At 28.4% G+C, this 19,835-nt stretch overlaps 2 protein-coding genes across 4 annotated transcripts; both read left to right on the plus strand.

The window, feature by feature from the left end:
• Positions 1-756: 756 nt before the first annotated feature.
• On the plus strand, positions 757-3,268 carry LOC149496343 (putative amino acid permease 7). The gene is given in 6 exon segments (XM_089722105.1): positions 757-1,328; positions 1,716-1,823; positions 1,826-1,845; positions 1,950-2,177; positions 2,775-3,138; positions 3,141-3,268. Coding segments are annotated over 6 exon segments (894 nt in total). The 5' UTR covers positions 757-1,186; the 3' UTR covers positions 3,173-3,268.
• A 2,596-nt stretch (positions 3,269-5,864) lies between these two features.
• Positions 5,865-16,419, plus strand: LOC149496344 (putative amino acid permease 7). Of its 3 annotated transcripts, XM_089722067.1 has the most exons (8): positions 5,865-6,181; positions 10,955-11,191; positions 12,195-12,306; positions 12,638-12,852; positions 12,959-13,092; positions 13,182-13,409; positions 13,500-13,652; positions 13,772-16,419. In XM_089722067.1, the coding sequence occupies exons 1-8, from the start codon at positions 6,103-6,105 to the stop codon at positions 13,784-13,786; spliced, it is 1,173 nt and encodes a 390-aa protein (XP_089578193.1). In that variant the 5' UTR covers positions 5,865-6,102; the 3' UTR covers positions 13,787-16,419. The 3 variants fall into 3 exon arrangements, with proteins under 3 accessions (XP_089578193.1, XP_089578192.1, XP_089578191.1); XM_089722066.1 differs by having other exon boundaries at positions 5,867-6,181; positions 12,213-12,306; positions 13,500-16,419; XM_089722065.1 differs by having other exon boundaries at positions 5,868-6,181; positions 13,500-16,419.
• Positions 16,420-19,835: the final 3,416 nt, after the last annotated feature.

Consider the following 19,835-nt stretch of genomic DNA (forward strand, 5'->3'; position numbering starts at 1 on the left):
AAAAACTAATATCATACTAAATATGAAAATAAATTAATAAAAATTATGCCACAAAATATACATGATTTTTTTTGAAGGAAAATACACATGATTTTGAATAACTATTAAAAGTTTTCAATTAATTTTTTATATATATATTCTTAATATAGTATAAAAAATATTATATATTCAGTAAGGTAATTATTAAGTAAATTATAAATATAGCATTTAAATTTTGATTTAAGTACATCTACTACTAAAAATTATAAAAAAATATAATTTTATGTCCATATAGTTTATGTATATATTTATTAACCTAATTTTACATAAATCTTTAACATTTGATATTTTATAAAATAATTTACAATTTATTTAATTAATAAGAAATTATTGTTTAATTATTATCCAATATAATTAATCTCATAATTTACTATCCAATATAAGTTAATCAATATAAAGAAAAATTTCATTTTAAAAAATTGAATTTAATATATATATATAATGATTTGGTTTGATTTAGACGGTTTTGACTCTAAAACTGTAAACCGAACCAAAAGCTCAATTTTTAAACTTTACAAAGTCAAACCAAATCATCAATCTTTTAAAACTGCAGTTTTAAATTAATTTGAATTGATTTGAACGGTTCATGCGGTTTGATGAACCTCCCTGGTTGTTGGGAGTAACGGATCCGGCCGGCCCAAATAATTAGAAAAGGTCAAAAGATAATTTTACTGATTATTGGGAGTAAAAGTAAAATATTCTTTTTCCAAAAATTAAATATGTACAGCAGTCCAATTGTAAAGTCAATTTCAAATGTGGTCTTGATTGTGAATAATTGACTATTGAGGTATCAACTAATTATAGATATTAAGTGTAGAGACCATTATATAATTCCTATTTCGTTAAAGGACCGAAATAGGAATTGTACTAACCCTACAGGTATATAAAGGTCGTGGTCCCCAGAGGAGTTGAATACGATTCAGTTTTACGTTCCTTTCGTACTGCTTCCGCAAAATCGATTCTTCAATTCTCTGGAAGGCTGCAAACCTAATTCTACACATCAAGATCGACGAACAATGATGTCAGGTACGCAACCTTTTCTTATTCAATCTATTTTGTTGAATCTAGTGGTGTGCATGATCTAGGTTATTGTGGAATTATTTGAGATTAATTCTTAACAGCATGTGCATATGGAGATAATTTCTTTATGCTTGTATTTGGACTTGTTCAGATAATAGTTTCACAAATACCAGATATTCACAGCATAGAATGGCTCTCAGTAGTTGCAGCTATCATGTCCTTTGCTTACTCTTTTATAGGTTTTGGACTTGGCTTTGCAAAAGTATTAGGTATGAATTTTCCAATTTGGCCTCTTATTTTTCTTTGAAATAAGGTTTTTTGAATTTAAGCATCTATTTCTGTTCTCATTTTAATTTCAAGATGAATCAAATAAGTCTTATTAGAAATTTACAAAAACCACAATAACTAAGCCTTAATTCTAAATTAGTTGGGGTTGGATATACGAATCATTTGTTTCCATCCCGTATTGTGTATAATTAAATCTAGACCTAATATCAAAAATCCATTTAACACCCTCCACCCACATAAGCGTCTATGTAAGATATAGCCAAATTATCTCAGACATTTTTCTCTTATTTTATCTTGGTAGACTAAAAAAATAAAAATAATTAATAGTTCAGTAATCGAGTATTTATCGAATACCTTACAAATTGTAGAAAATGGAAGGATCAAGGGGAGCATTACAGGAGTGCCAGCTGCCAATGTTGCTGATAAACTATGGCTAGCCTTTTTAGCACTAGGGGATATTGCTTTTGCCTATCCATACTCATTCTTCTAGAAATTCAGGTTTGGCTTCTGTTGAATTTTATAATTCAAATATGGCAGATTAAATTTTTTGAGGTTTAGCTAAAGACACTGAAAGTGAGAAATAAACTTTTAATTAAATGAAGGACACACTGAAGTCACCTCCTGCAGAGAATAAGACAATGAAGAAAGGATCAATGGTTGCAATTTTCATTACCACTTTCTTTTACCTCTGCTGTGGATGCTTTGGATATGCAGCTTTTGGTGATAAAACACCTGGAAATTTATTAACAGGATTTGGGTTTTTTGAGCCTTATTGGCTCATTGACTTTGCAAATGCTTGTGTTCTTATTCATTTGGTAGGAGGATATCAGGTACTCTACTTCATATCAAACTCTTGGATTTCCTATTTTACTTTGTGAAATTAAAGTTTTAATGTGGTTGTCCATATTTTAATCCTCATAAATATTGTTATATTTCCATACTGTTTAAATCATTTTTTAAAAAATAGTTTTATGTTTAAATATTCATTAGAGTTTATTAAGATGTGATTTACTATAAATTTAATACTATGTTTTAATTAAAAACTTTTAAAACATGCCATAAATTACCAAGTGGTACTCCTGTTGGTTTTCTCACTTATGTGGGAGTTCTCGAATTTGAGTCCTCTCAGCCACAGTTATTTTCACCAATTTGGTGAGCCAGCCAAGAAGTGAATTTTGATAAAACTATTCATTGGATTGCAAAATTCTTAGTCCAAACATTGCCATCTCATATTTGGTGCAAATACAATTAATTTTATAAAATTAAAAATATTTTGAATTTTAAATTAATGTCCATTTATAAAAGCATGAGAATGTAAAATTTGTGAATAAAATATATATAATTTGAAAAAATTCATTTGTACCAAAGAAGCTCTCAATAGTTCTGCTTATAGTTTTGAAATTTTATTATGTTCGTAAATTTTTCAGATATATAGCCAGCCAGTGTTTTCATTTGTAGAAGGATGGTTTTCCAACAAGTATCCAAGAAGTGGGTTTGTGAATGAATTCTATACCTTTAAACTTCCATTGTTTCCCCCTCTTCAAGTGAATCTTTTAAGGGTATGTTTCAGAACAGCTTACGTGGCATCAACTACTGCTATTGCAATGGTCTTCCCTTACTTCAACCAAGTCTTAGGAGTTTTAGGAGCATTGAACTTTTGGCCGTTGGCTATATATTTTCCGGTGGAAATGTACTTTGTGCAGAAGAAAATTGGGCCTTGGACAAGAAAATGGATTGTCCTTAGAACATTTAGTGTTGTTTGTCTGCTTGTCACAATTTTAGGCTTGATTGGATTCAAGGCATTATCAGTGCAAAATTAAGATAAACAATCTACGTTGCCGCGGCTAAATATTTATGCATTTTCGAAACATGTATAAAATGTCTGTATTGATATATTTACATATGATACAAATATTTATCATACATATGCATTTTTTACGAACTGCATCATTTGTAGTATTGAAATAATGTTGTACACGTGTCATCATATAAAAAGCATGAGGAGCAGATTACAATTATAAATATAGGGGGATAAAGGCAGTCCTTTCACTCCTATATTCCTTATAGCCTCTAGATTTTCAAAGCTCCCCTTAATCTTCCCAAGAAAAAAAAAGGGCAATTTACCAAATTGAATTTACTATATTCATTAGTAAATTATTTATAAGTTTTGGGTTTGTATAGGGAGGTTTGCAATTGTGTACATGAACCACAATTTTAAGTAATTGAGATTCTCTACATAATTTCTATTATTAGTAAATTATTATGTATTGCTAATAATTATGAGTAACATTGCTTGAAATTTTAACAAATCAATCTTAAATAAATTTTTTGAGCTCCACATCATATTTTAACTCACCTATAATTTTGTATATAAAGTTACATATATGAATGCTTAATATATGAATGACAGCATCAATTTTATAAGAAAAGTCTAATGAAATCTCTAATTTTTAACTTAGACTTGTTAAACAGTTTAATTTATAAAATCATATTTACAGAATACTTCAATTTGTAAAGTTTCAACCAATGAATATAAATTTAGATATTTCAACTGTGTGTTGCATTCACTAAGTAAGATAATATATATATATATATATATATATATATATATATGAATTTTTAAATAATGATTTTCACGTTTTTAATGTATAAGTTGAAGAAGGTTTTAATAGAATATAAATATTGCAAATGCCACTAAAGTTGGATTTTCATTTATACATTTTGCCATGTCTATACTCACTCATACTCAAACAATACATTGAGATCATCATAACCTCCTATATCATGTCTTATTGTTCATTGGCTGAATATATAATTTAACCCCTCAAGTTTATTAAAAAAAAAAAAATCTTGTGGTATTTTGAATTTTAAAATGAACTTTGTATCATCTTGAACTTCTCTTTTTTAATAATTTCACATCTCGTCATGTTAAAAATAATAAATTTTTAAAATTTTTGGCTTTTACATGTAAAACAGTAATTTAGTATGTGATTAGTACAAGTTTTGAAATAATAATTTTCACATTTTTCAATAATCCAATAAGTATTTAATCGATCTAATTTTATAAGTTAAGGTGTTTAATAAATCAATTAAAATATATGCAATTTTATAAGTAGAAATATTCAATAGATAAAAGTGACATTTCAAGGTGCTATAAAATTTTATGTGAAAAGTATAAGATTTAAATTTACTTATTTAACCTTGGTTCAAACTACAAAAATCAACTTGCTTCAGGCCCAGGCCCAGCGCATACTATTATCACCCTGGAGGCTGTCTCTCTCTCTCTCTCTGTCTGTCAAAAGCACAACTACCGAAAAGACGTTGACAACTGCCTTTGACCTGTTTGGGTGAAGGAAGTTCTTTTGATTTGAGTTTTGACTGTTAGGAACGTTGTAGATATACCTAGTTTTACATCTAGCGGTAGCACATCAAGTGTTTCCCTTCAAAGAAAAATTTTGTTAGTAGGAACGTTAGTGGGTCGGTTTGAATGGTTTAAATATAATAATCGAACCAAATTTAAAATAGCAGTTTCAAAAAAAATAAAGTCAAACCAATCAATAAAAAATTTCAAATCAAACCAAATATTTGATGGCGATTTGATTTGGTTTGGCGATTTGTGCTGTTTGGAATAATAGAAATCAAACTTCCTCATTCATTTAGTGGAAAAAAAAAAAAACTAGTATCATACTAAATATGAAAATGAATTAATAAAAATTATGCCACAAAATATACATGATTTTTTTTTTCAAAGGAAAATACACATGATTTTGAATAACTATTAAAAGTTTTCAATTAATTATATATATATATATATATATATATATATATATATATATATATTCTTAATGTAGTATAAAAAAATATTATATATTCAGTAAGGTTATAATTAAGTAAATTATAAATATAGAATTTAAATTTGGATTTAAGTACATCTATTACTAAAAATTATAAAAAAGTATAATTTTATGCGCATATAGTTTGTGTATATATTTATTAACCTAATTTTACATGAATCTTTAACATTTGATATTTTATAAAATAATCTATAATTTATTTAATTAATAAGAAATTATTGTTTAGTTATTATCCAATATAATTAATCTCATAATTTGCTATACAATATAAACTAATCAATATAAAGAAAATTTTCATTTAAAAAAATTGAATTTAATATATATATATATAACGGTTTGGTTTGATTTAGACGATTTTGACTCTAAAACTGTAAATCAAACCAAAACCTCAAATTTTAAACTTTACAAAGTCAAATCAAACCACCAATCATTTAAAATTGCAGTTTTAAATTAATTTGGATTGATTTAAATTGATTTGGACGATTTATACCGTTTGATGACTGCCCCTAATTGTTGGGAGTAACGGATCTGGCCCAAATAGTTAGAAAAGGTCAAAAGATAATTTTACTAATTATTGGGAGTAAAAGTAAAATATTCTTTTTCCAAAAATTTTTCAACTCAAAAATTTCAAAAAATCTGAGGGGCACAGCCCCTTCCAGACCCGCTGGGTCCGTCGTTGTTTCTGACTGACAAACACAGCTTTGAAAAAACAATTAGAAAATGAAATGAATTGAAACTATAGCTCACTGTTTCAAGTTGAAACTATTTTAAGTCCAGACGTGGAAGTTAATAGCCTTTACAAGAAAAAAGAATTGGAATCAAAATCTCTCAATCTCTCCCTCTCCCTCTCTCTCTCTCTCCCTCTTTCTAAACAAGAAGTCAAGAAAAGTGGTTGAAGGCTATGGGAGAAGACGCTGGAGAACCACAAGAGACACCATTGTTGTATGATCAAGCAACAGAAACTACTCTCAAAAGGACTGGTTAGTATCCGATTTCTCTTCCTTCCTTTAATTCTTCATCTGGGTCTTCTTCTTCTTCTTTTGGCTCTGTTTAACTATTCAAAAGAACTTGAAAGAAAAAAGATTCAGTTTCTGAAAACAAGTATGCAAAGAAATTGGAAGGAAATCTTAAGTTGGGAATTAATTTATCTTTCTTTATACACTTGATGTTATTTTCCGATTGGATTACAAGTTATGGTTCTGAATTTCTGATATATACACTTGATCTTATAATTTTCTTAGATTCTTGTTCCTTCTCTTGGTCTCCTCTCCTGTATTTATTTAATTATTTAAGATAAAAATATTTATGCAAGAAAATAACAGTAAAGATTCACTCAAGTTATAACTTTTATACTATATCACTTTTTTTTACTACACAGTCTATACCAAAAAAACAAAAAAAAGATTTCGATTTTCTGTCAGACAGAATTTGGTCCTTGATCAGATTATAAATGAAAATCTCTTTTCATTATTTTATCACTATATTACTTATTATTATTATTATTAATTCTATTTTTTCAATATTAATTTTTATTATGTAATAAATTTTGAAGTTCTTTAGATTTTAATTCTAGTTATTACGTAACTAATTTTATAGGTTTTTTTTTTTTTTTTGCTACAAATAATATGGCTGTTCTTTCTTCCTATGCATTTTTATTTTTTCGATTGCAATCAAATAACATTTATATACTGCAGAATTAAATAATTTGCAAGTCAACGATAATAGAGTTCTATTATTGTTCTTATTTATAATACATTTTTCATTATAATTTAATTTATTATTTTCATTTATGGATATTGCAGATGTTATTAGTTATGTTAAAATTATTGTAGATGTAGACAGGGTTAAACAAACCGACTGAATTAAACTGAAAATCAAATGATATTATTCGATTTGGTTCGGTTAACTTGCTCATGATAAGTTTAGTTCTTGGTTTATTTCGGCTTCAACTGAAACTTCAAGGTAGTTTGACTTATTTTATAAAAGATAATTTAGACTTTTATAACTAAATCAAACCAACCCATAAAACTTTTTTTTTAAGAAGAATTGATAGAATTGAATCCGTTTAATACGATAGAAAATTCAGTTTGAACATTTAAATTTCAGTTCGGTTTGATTTTAAATTGGAACGTAATATTTACTGACCCTTAAATGCAGAAGTTGTTAGTTGTTAATCATTCAAAATTGCTATAGATATGGAGATTTTTAGTTGATGGTTATATCATATAATGTTGGAAAATAAAATATTAATTTCAAAATCTGAGTAATGTTCGCAATGGGATATTATGCGTGACAATTAGTCTGTAATATTATTTTTGTATTATATAAAAAAAACATTAATTGAAGGTCAAAAACATTTTTTATTTTTTCATCTCTGAATCGTACCAATTTGTTATATAGTCGGTTTAAATTTCAGTACATAATGGAGAAATTAAATTTTTTTTTTCTGTTCAGTTATTTTCTATTAAGTTTTAAATATTAAATTCTGTTTTATTCAATTTATTTTTATACACTACTTGATTTTGATTGATTTATATTTCTAAAAATTTTGAATTATTAGGTCAACGTTAGAAATTCACTCGACTGAATGCTCACCCTATACATATATATATACTAGGATTTTTTATTTCACTCATTATATACTCAATTTTTATACTCTTTTAATTTTTTTTTATCTATATAATATTAAAACATTAGTTTTTATTTAGATTAAAATAAATATAATTTGTTAATTTTTATTAGACTTTACTATACAAACTACTTGTAATGCTACTTAATTTATTTTTATATAATAACGAAAGTAGTTTTAAAATAAACTTCAACCTTATTTCTGAGCTAATCTTTCAGTTCTTAATTTATAAATAATGATTCTTTAAATCCTAATAGATATCCGAAAGGAAAATCAAGGAATCACTCAATCTTTAACTCCAACCTCGAACCCCAAATCAATATCTACATATAAATATAATGAAAAATAATAATAAATCATTTTTTACTACTAGGTAAAAAAAAATAAATGAGAAGATTATGTGAATTGATAATGGTAATCACTTTTATTATATTACTTAGTGAATTAGAGAAAGGAATACATGCATATACACACAAATTCTTGAAACTCCAAAAAGTGACCAAACACATAATTATATAGTTCTAGTTTTTTTCAGTCTTTTAAGTCAAATAAATTTAAAATATAAGAGAAAAAATATTTAAAAAAATTAAAAATACGTATTCATCGAGCAAGAGAGATATAAATATCTTACTAAATTAAAGTGATATTAATTAAAAATTAATTCAGTAATGAAAAAAAAATGTTAATATTAAAAATAAAACCCGTTACATGACTCAACATGTACTAAGAAATAAATTATATTAAAAATTGCCAATTTGAATTTCAAAAATCAATATATGTTCTCCAATTGGAAAAGTCATAATTTAATGAAATTTAAAGTTGATGGTCAAAGGAAAAAAAGAAAAAAGACCAAAGTCAAGTTATTAAATGGAAATTACAAAGCAAATTATACTGGGATCTAATATGGGATCTAATATTGGTCAGTTAATGAGTTAATTCAAGTTTTTTTTTTTTTTTTCGTTTATTGTTCTAAGTTATAAATTTAAAATAAATAAATTAATTAATTAATTACTGAAAAAGATTTCGTAAAAGAAACTTTTTATCATCTCCAAATAAACCTTCAATTTTCCCTACAGCCATAAAAAAAAACTCATTCTTTTCCATTTTGTTTGCATGGCTTGACAAAACACACATATTAAGAATTTAATTAATAAAAATTATTTTGCCTTTTTTACCCTAATTCATTAAGATATTAATAAAAGTCATTCGTTTAATCAACAATCATAAAGGTTATTATAAGAAAAGTAATTGTTTAAATATATAAATTTAAAAATTTTGCAAACATTTTGAGATGTCCAAAAAAAGAATAACAAACAAAAAAACGGGATAGGGAGTATACTTTTTTTCTTTTTTTTATATCTTTTCTAAATAAAATATTATATATATATTCTATTTGAATTTTATTTTTTAAAAAATGTATGCAATCAAATCATACAAACACAAAGAAAAAAGAATATATTTTTTTTCTTTCTTATCTCTCTCCTAAATAAAATACTTTAAATTATAATTAATATGAAATCAAAGATTTAAAAAATAAAAAATAAAAAATAAAAAATTTCAAATGTCTTGTTATCATATATATTTATTAAAAATAAATTTTAAAAAGATAAAATTTAAAATATTGAAATTCTTAATTATTTATATGTTAATTAATAAAAAAAAACAGTATATAAAAAAAAACATTATATCATCTCCAAATAAATTCTTAAGTTTTCCTACAACCATGCAAAAATATATACATAGTCTTTTCTTTTTTATCTCTCTCCTAAATAAAATATTATATATATTCTATTTGAAAATTTATTTTTTTAAAATATATCAAATCAAATTAAACAGACATAAAGAAAAAAGAATAAGTTATTTATATATTTTTCTTTTTTTATCTCTCTCATAAATAAGTTATTTTAAATTATAATAAAAATAAAATCAAAATATTTAAAAATAAAACATAAAAATTTTCAAATGTCTCATTATTGTATATATTTATTAAAAAATAAATTTAAAAAAAGATAAAACTTAAATTTTGAAATTCTTAATTACCTATATGTATTTATTTAAAAAATAATTTTTATAAATTATATTCAATCAACTAGTAAAATGTAATTTTCTAATTTGCTATAACTGAGACTATTTTAGATATTTTAAATTTCATTAAGAGCGATATCGAAAATCACATCATTCCCCTATTTTCACATTTATAGATTTATTTACCGGTATTAATTGTTAAGTTGAATTCTTAGTTTTTAATAAGAAAGAGATTTTCATTCTTTAAACTTCCAGATAATTTTTGTTTTAAATAGAATTCTATAGAAATCAGGGTAATCTTTTGATTGTCATGAAGTTACTTGCCAGGAAATTTTAATATTTAAAACTTATTTAACATCTAATAAGTAATTTTTTTCATATACTCCTTTGTCTACGGGAAGAAAAATTAGAAGAAGGATTTGAAGTTTTTTATTTTATTTGAAGTTTTATTCAGTTTTAACTTGTAAGGGTTTGGACTTAACATGAATTATTTTTAAAGCGATATAATTTTTCAAGCAACCTGCCAATAATTGTCCCCATTTTATGGAATAAAAAAATAATTGTTCTTTATTATTAATTTGACTTAGTTAATTTGAGAATTTAAGGATATAAAGTTTCAAGTTTAATTTATTGCAATTTAGTTTTAAATTTATTATTATCTTTTTTATTAAAAATTTCATCGATTAATATAACCTAGGTTTAATTTATTTTTAATTCACTAAGTCAAAAGATTTTGAACCTTTTTGCTAAAATAACCTAGGTTTTAATTTCGTATTAAATTGAATATATCTTTAATAATCACAACATTTATTTTAATAAGTGATATTTATTTTTTTTTATTTTTATGCTTAATTATCTATATATATTTATTTTAAAATAATTTAATAAACTTTATCCATTCAATTAATAAAATTTAAACTTCTAACTAGCTATGACTAATGTTATTATAGGATTTCAAATTTTATTAAGGGTGATATTGAAAATTTTATGATTTTCCTATTTCCACATTTCTATATATATATATATATATATATATATATATATATATATTTGAGAATTATATAACCGCATTGACTATGAAGAAATAAATTTTATGCAGGGACGGTATGGACGGCAGTGGCACATATAATAACGGGAGTGATAGGGTCGGGCGTACTATCATTGGCATGGAGCATGGCTCAGTTGGGGTGGATCGCAGGTCCATTAACTATGGTGTGTTTTGCTTTTATCACCCTTTTCAATGTGTACCTTCTTTCCAATTGCTATCGCTCTCCCCATCCTGAATTTGGTCCTGCAAGAAATCCCTCTTACCTTACTGCTGTTGATGCAAGTTTAGGTATGGTATAAATTAAACTTTATTTTCTTTATTCTTTTTTTTTTCTAAAAAATATTAATTATTTTATGTGCAATTTATATCAATTAACTTAAGATAATACGGAAAAACTAAAGATAACAAGTATATAGACTCTGAATTTGATAGTGAAGAATTATAAATTACATAAATATTAAAAAATTGCTCTAAAAATTATTTAAAGAATTAGGTAATTTTAATTACATGATAATTGATAAATTTAGGTGATTGGGATTCAGGGCTAGCCTGGTGGTAGGATTCTCATGCAATTGCATGAGTTGACTCGGTTCCATATTACTTCCAATCTCTCTTCCCCTTAATCTAACAAAATAAATAAAGGTTAATTATTAAAAATTAACATATATATATATATATTTTTTTTTTTTTTTGTCACAGCAACAATCATTAACATTTATTTAACTGTTAATTATTGAGTGACGCCACTAAGTGGCCCAGTTATATATTGTAGTGGAAATCACTATTATATATCATAATTATAATAGTTAATCGGAAATTCAAGGAGAAAAGTGTGTGGATCTAATTAAAAATAAAATAGACACTTAATTATTAGAACTAATTGAAATATAGTTAATAGGAAATCAGATTTAATCAAATTGAATTTTTTTTAGTGAATGGTCAAAAATACTTTTATTTTAACAAAAAATAATTTAGACTGAATGAATTTATAAACCGAATCTAGATAAGTCAATTGTTTATTTTCTCCTAATGCTTTTTTTATTCTTTTTATATATGACATCATGAGAAAGGCTGGTAAGATATTTCTTAGAAATAACATAATTGAATTGTCCAAAGGCATTTGAATGTTAGTTGCACCATAGGCCAAAATAAGGCCATAAGGGATTTAGAAGTTGTCACAATAAGGATTAATCCCTATCTACAATATAATTATTATCAAAATGCAATTTTGAGGTGATTTAAATTAAATTAAAGAACATATATGTTTTCTGATTATTTGGTGTGCAATAAGTTGATTTTGATGATTCAGGAAAAAAGGCTTCTTGGTTGTGTGGACTATTTGTGGAAATAAACTTATATGGAGTAGGAATTGCTTATAATATTACATCTGCTATCAGCATGAGGTATGTTAATTGATGAACTGCTCCTTGTTAGGGCCCTCTATGCAACTTGCTAAAATTAATTCAAATCATCTAATCACTAATTCAAGCTGCTATAAAGCGGTTCGATGCGATTCAGTTTTCATTTTAGTGCTATACAAAATTAAACATAATGACTAAATTTCTTTCATTTTATAATTTCATTCATTGAAACTGTTATCTTTTTAAGTCAACAATTTGGTATAAAACCAAACCAAACCATTAAAATTAAACAGCTTAAAACTGGGAGTTAGCATTTCTGAAGATTGATATAATGCTGCTTTGTTTTTCTTATTCATCTTTTATGTGGATGAAGGGCAATTCAGAAATCAAATTGCTACCACAAAGAAGGGCATGAGGCTAGCTGTGAATATTCAGACACTTTCTATATGCTAATATTTGGAGCTGCTCAAATTATAATGTCTCAAATACCAGACTTCCATAACATGCAGTGGCTTTCATTTGTTGCTGCTGTCATGTCCTTTGCATACTCCTCCATAGGATTTGCACTTGGCTTTGCATATGTTATAGGTAAAGTTAAAACTCATCTACCATTTATTTAAATTTTATAATTTCTATCACCAAATCAATATCAACTAATATGAAAGAAATTTCATTTTCTCTATGTAAATAACAGAGAATGGATATGTTAAGGGTAGCATTACAGGAGTCTCTGCCTCTAGTGCATTGGCTAAATTATGGAAGATATCTCAAGCGCTAGGGGATATTGCGTTTGCATATCCATATGCCTTAATTATTTTTGAGATACAGGTATTTTTTGTAAAAATATTAGTTGATTACATTACATCACATTCGATTATAATGTAACGGGCAATATTTGAATTTGAAAAACCTAAAAGGATACCTTAAAATCACCTCCGCCGGAGAATGAGACAATGAGGAAGGCCTCTACAATAGCAATCGCTGTGACAACATTTTTCTATCTGTGTTGTGGAGGTTTTGGATATGCAGCTTTTGGAGAAGATACACCTGGAAATCTCTTGACAGGATTTGGGTTTTATGAACCATATTGGCTTATTGACTTCGCTAATGCTTGCATAGTGCTTCATCTAATAGGAGGCTATCAGGTATTCCTAATATATATATATATATATATATATATATATTACTATAATCTTATTTTGTATATGTTCAGCCATTGTTATTGTCTTTGGCAGGTTTACACTCAGCCAGTATTTGCAACGATTGAAAAATGGTTTGCAGAGAGATACCCAGACAACATATTTATCAACAGGAATTTCAGCTTGAAACTCCCGTTGTTGCCAGCTTTCAAATTAAACCTCTTCAGGATGTGTTTCAGAACAATATATGTAATGTCAACAACTGCGATTTCGATGATCTTTCCTTACTTCAACCAGGTGATAGGATTGTTAGGAGCCTTAAATTTTTGGCCTTTAACAATATATTTTCCTGTGGAGATGTATTGCAGGCAGAGAAATATTGAAGCTTGGACAATCAAGTGGATTATGCTCCAAGCTTTTAGTATTGGGGTCTTTTTTCTAGCAGCATTTGCGTTGGTTGGATGCGTTGAAGGGCTTATAAGTGCAAAATTAAGCTAAGTATCATTCGCATGATGACTGTTGTTTGGAAGGAAAGAAAAATTGCATAGCTGAATGTTAAAGTATGTAAATAGATTGATGTTTATCTTATTATTTTAAATAGCTCATTTGTATAGCTATAGTTAGTTACCGAGATTATAGGGTTACATATTAGTATATAAAGAATCAAAGTTAATGAAAATCACACGGATCATTTCTTTTATGGTATCAGAGCCCTAATTTTTTCTGCTGCTTATTTTTTTTTCCAACCCTATTTTTCTTCTTTCTCTTCTCTTCTTTTCTCCTAGATGGCCGGCAAAACTGATTTTCACCTAGCCCTTGCTGTCAACAATGTCAAAAATTCCATCCCCATTACTCTTGAGATGGAAAAAGGACAGTATTCCTCATGGGCTGAACTTTTTAAAATCAAGTGATTGACTATATCCTTACACCAAAGCCGTCTGAAAAAGGCAAGGAACAAGTAGCTGAAGTCGATCCTGCATTATGGTCACGATTAGACGCCATAGTTCTTCAATGGATTTATGGCACAATTTCTAATGATCTTCTTAACATATCCTAGAGCCGGATACAACTGCACACCAAGCATGGGAACATTTGAAAAATATTTTTCAGGATAACAAAAATTCTCGTGTTGTTTATCTGGAAAATCAATTCACTCATGTTCATCTTAATGATTTGTCAAACGTTTCTACTTATTGTCAAGAACTTAAGATGCTTGCTTATCAACTTTCAAACGTTGGTGCAGCGGTCTCAAATCAAAGGTTAGTCCTCCAGTTAATTGCGGGATTGAATGAGAATTATGATGGTGTTGCTACTTTCATTCAACAAAGTGATCCATGGCCTCCGTTTTATGAGGCACGTTCAAGGGTTAGTCATGGCTCAAATTGTGGCTCAAGTTATCAGTACAACCGCAGTAATAACGGACAGAAACGAGGCCAACCTCGAAATAATAATAATATAAACATCAATCTATTTACATACTTTAATCTATTTACATACTTTAACATGTTAAAGTACGTAAATAGATTGATGTTATATTCAAAGTGGCTCCTGTGTCCATGTACCAAGTCTCTTCAGGAGGATTAAGAGACATGGTTTGCATTGCAACATCAAAATCAGTAGGTGCATAACTATTTCTAAAGCATGGAGTATTTATCAGTTAGATGTTAAAAATGCATTTTTGCATGGACATTTACATAAGACGGTTTATATGCACCAGCCCGTGGGTTTTAAAGATCGCGTTCATCCAGATTATGTGTCTTCTTAAAAAATCTCTCTATGGTCTGAAACAGGCTCCTCTTGCCTGGTATCAACGGTTTGCAGATTTTGTTTCTACAATTGGTTTTTTGCATAGCAAATCTGATCATTCTCTTTTTATCTACAACAAGGGTACTGATTTGGAGTACATCCTTTTATATGTTGATGATATCATAATTACTACTTCTTCTGATAAGCTTCGTCAATTGATTATGTCATTACTGGCTTCTGAATATGCTATGAAAGATTTGGGTCCTTTGAGCTATTTTTTGGGCGTTACAGTTATAAGAAATAAAGGAGGGTTATTTCTTTGTCAACGCAAGTATGCCGAACCGGCTGTCATGGCTTCTTGTAAACCTGCTGTGACATCTATTGATACTAAGTCCAAACTAAATGTCTCTTCTAGTTCTTCATCTGAGGATCCTACTCATTATCGCAGTTTAGCTGGTGCATTGCAGTATCTTACTTTCATGAGACCGAATATATCCTATGTTGTGCAACAAGTTTGTTTGCATATGCATGATCCAAACACTGCGCATATGAATGCTCTTAAACGGATTCTACGATATTTAAAAGGCACTCTGGATTTTGGTTTACATCTATACAAATCTTCAATGTTTGGTCTCATTTCTTGTACAGATGTTGATTGGGGTGGATGTACTGACACTAGGCGATCCACATCTGGTTATTATGTTTTTCTCGGAGATAACTTAATTTCCTAGTCCTCCAAACGATAGCCAACCTTATCAAGGTCCAGTGCTGAAGCTGAGTATAGAGGAGTTGCAAATGTTGTCTCTGAGTCTTGTTGGACCCGTAATCTACTTTTGGAGCTAAATTTCTCGATTCACAAGGCTACATTGGTTTACTGTGACAATGCTAGTGCCATTTATCTTTCAGGTAATCCTATTCAACATCAACGTACTAAACACATTGAAATGGATATTCACTTTGTACGTGAGAAAGTTGCTCGTGGGCAGGTTCGTGTTTTACACATACTGTCCCTTTACCAAATTGCTGATATTTTTACTAAAGGTCTTCTGCGAATACTATTTGATGACTTTAGGGCCAGTCTCCGCGTTCGTGAACCTCCCGCTTACACTGAAGGGGTGTGTTAAAGTATGTAAATAGATTGATGTTTATCTTATTATTTTAAATAGCTCAATTGCATAGTTGTAGTTAGTTACCGAGATTATAGGGTTATATATAAGTATATAAGGAATCAAAGTTAATGAAAATCAGACGGATGATTTCCTTCACTGAAGATTAATTTTTGAAAATTACCATATTTGGTTCAATTTGTAAAAGAAAGTTTGTAATTGAAATTATTTCTTGAAGCTGATAAGCTGTAATGGAGGCATCTCTAAGATTTTAGTGGAGATAACCTCAGATTTGCTAGAATTCTAGGAAGTTGACATGTGTAATATCTTAAAAAATCTCGATGTTGAATTGTCGATTCTGACAAAACTCGATCTAAATGCTTTTTTTTTTTCCTTTTTCTTTTTAGTATAATTGGAGGGGTCATGGGAGTGTTGCCATAAACATGACATCCAAGGCATGTGTAAACTTGAAACCTTTAATTACTTGGATCTAATTTTTAATTTCACAAGCTTTTTAGGCTTGTATCAAGAACAATTACCCTTCATTTCTTATAATTTATTTTCCATCTTGTTTTAATCATAGAATTTTAATTTTTCATTCCATTTCAATAATTTTTGTATGTATTTACATTAAAATATTTTAAAACGCACACAATATGTTTATCTATTTTCTCAATATCGACCAACCATATTTAAAAATAAAAAATAAAAATTGAATAACTATAATGAGTATTAACATGCAATGCACGTTAAATATTACCATAATATAAATCTCTAATACATATATTTATGAAATTTTAATATGAAAATATAAAAAAAAAATGTATATAAATAAAAGTGCAGAATAAAAATACAAGAGAAGTAAATTGCAGCCATGTAAGCTAAGGTTGTATTCAGCAACAACTTTTTAAGTAGTTTCCAGTCAAAACATTACACGCTACTTAAAAAGTTATTCGGTAACATAGCGTTTGGACTAGCTTTTAGAGATTAGGCTAATGTTTTGTAAAAAGTTAACTCATGTAACGTTTAACTTTTAACGTTTCATAAAAAGTTACTCAAATAACTAACAACTACCAAAACAGCTAATTTTTCCGAACAGACCCTAAACTCTGATTGTTTAACATGTAACTACATCCTGATTCCACTCAACTATCACTTAGCTTTTGTTCAAACCTCTCAACTAGGCCCCCATTATTTGCCCTCTGTCAGTAGCTACGCATGACCACGGTTTCATCGTTGGTTTCAATTATAAAAAAGGTAGAATTGGAACTAAATCGATCAATTTCTAAGACGGTTTTAAAACCGTCGATTTTGATTTTGTTCCAATTTTGAATCGAAATAAAATATTGTATTTTAAACTTTTTAAAAAGCCTTTTCAGATTTGTAGCTTGAATAAATAATAATAATAAATATTACTATTGAAGAAAACTAAACCAATTTAATAAAAATTCTTAAAAGTTACTTTAAAAAATTATAACAAAATAAAAAAACAAGTTGAGATTTTCTTTAAGAAACATGTATTTGATGGTTTCAACCCAGAACCTCCGGTTTTAAATCAAAACCACCGGTTTTGGTTGTGATTTTAAATCAAAACAGTTGACTACGATTTAGTGCCGATTTTGACCATTTGATTTTGGTTCAACGCCGTTTGAATCCGAATCATGGTCATCCCTATTAGTGGCTATTAGCTATAGTAATAACTATCTAACCGTTGTATTAGTTGTTAGCTGATAGATAAGTGGTTAGCTATTAATGAAGCAGAAATGTTCGATTTGTGAAATGTTAAATATTAAAGGAGTGGCATTTGATGAAACAATCTCTCAACCTTTACATGCTACTATAAATATAATGCCAAACAATAAAATTACTGGAGATAGTGGTTTGACCATAATCAAAATGTTAATCTACTTAAAAAGTTATTGCCAAACATAGCAACATGCAACGCACGTTATAAAAAAAACTAGTATAAATAAAAATTAGGTACTAGCTAATATAAAAGGAAAAAAAAATTAAATCATACTTGGTAGAATCAATAGCCGACTAAAATTTTTATCAAAGATTAAACTTTTTACCAAATACTTACAATTTAACTACTGTGTACGAATCAACTATTAGTTATATGATTCAGCTGAACTAAACATTCTCTCAATAAATTAGCATTCTAATCTAAAAATTTACGAGAATCGATGACCTCGATTTTAGGCCATCGCTCCCCTTAACTGGTTGAATTAAGAATTGAGGATTTGTCTTTGTTAGAATTGATTTGGGATATTTGTATTAGAAGGGAGATAGTTGTAATTGGATAAGGATAGTAGAAATCCTAGGTTATCTATTATTTAGAGTTTATTTAGCATTTTAATACTTATGTATTATATCCTTAGGTATATTTTATTATTATATATTATCAGTAATCCCCCCTAATTATTTGGTCATTTATGTCCAAAAGAGAATATTGTCATATGATTTTAATGGATATAAGTTTACACATATATCCCTTATTTATTATTATATATTGTTATTTTTAGTATTATAGGTGTCTTTAGGCATGAAGCCTTCTACCCGAGCCTATCACTCAAACGGTCTTTTATTTAGGCAAACAACACGATGATTCATTTTCCTAGGAGGAGCTTCAAGAGTCACTTCATTAAATGTAAGTAACTCTTCAGTATCTCGCCTCTCTCTATGTGTAGCTATCTTCTTGGCTCATTTCCTTCACTCCTGTATTTCTAATCTTCGGAGCATCTCTCTCTAGAAGTGCCTTTTCTCTCTCTAGTTTTCTTTACTTCAGTAAGTCTTATAATCTTTGTTATATCTCTTGTTTGTTTTTTGCGGGGTCATGGGTTCGTCTGTTGATAAGGATGTTAGGGTTCTGGTCAATCAATCTGAGGATGAGAACATTGAAGTTTTAGAGTCCGAAGCTAGTGGGGGCAAAAGGTCGGAAAGAAAACATTGGGATTGTTGACGTCCCTTCGAAAGAGGCCATGAGAGGTACCAATTCCAGTTCCTTCTCCTCCTCCCCCTAGTGTTGGCGAGACTCCGGATGTTTGAGCCTATTTCTTGAGGAAATATGGGCTGAGCTGTAGTCTTCAGAGAGATCTTCCAAGTCGTGAAATGTCCAGGTACTGCGTCTTCCCTGTGGGCCAAAACCAATACGAGTGCTTGGATGACTTGGCAGTGAGGGATCTTGTCAATCAGTGCCTCTTCCAGTATCCTTATTGTTTGGTTCTTTTGCTTGGCTTTCTGGCTTTATTTCTTTCCTATGTTAATGCGTTATAGCTTCTTTTCAAGCCTCAAATGCTAACTCTATCAGCTATGCTCGCATAAAGAAATTAAAGGGTAAGTATACCGAACTTGAAGTGAAGAAGGTGCAATTAGAAGAAGCCTTAAAGAGTTTAGATTCTGCTATGAAAGAGTAAGAGACTTGGCTCAAGGCGGAGATTGATACTCTAAATGCCGATCATGTGAAGCTTTGGGAGGAAGCCAAGGTCCAAGCTGAAAGGATCAAGGTTTGGGAGGCTAGGAACCAAGAGCTGGAATGCAAGCTGAAGGATTTTTAAGATCAAGAGAGCTCAATGGAGGA

This window comes from Jatropha curcas, chromosome 5, assembly GCF_041381405.1.
Source record: "Jatropha curcas cultivar XTBG-Jc1 chromosome 5, XTBG_Jcur_1.0, whole genome shotgun sequence".
NCBI classification, from domain to species: Eukaryota; Viridiplantae; Streptophyta; class Magnoliopsida; order Malpighiales; family Euphorbiaceae; genus Jatropha; species Jatropha curcas.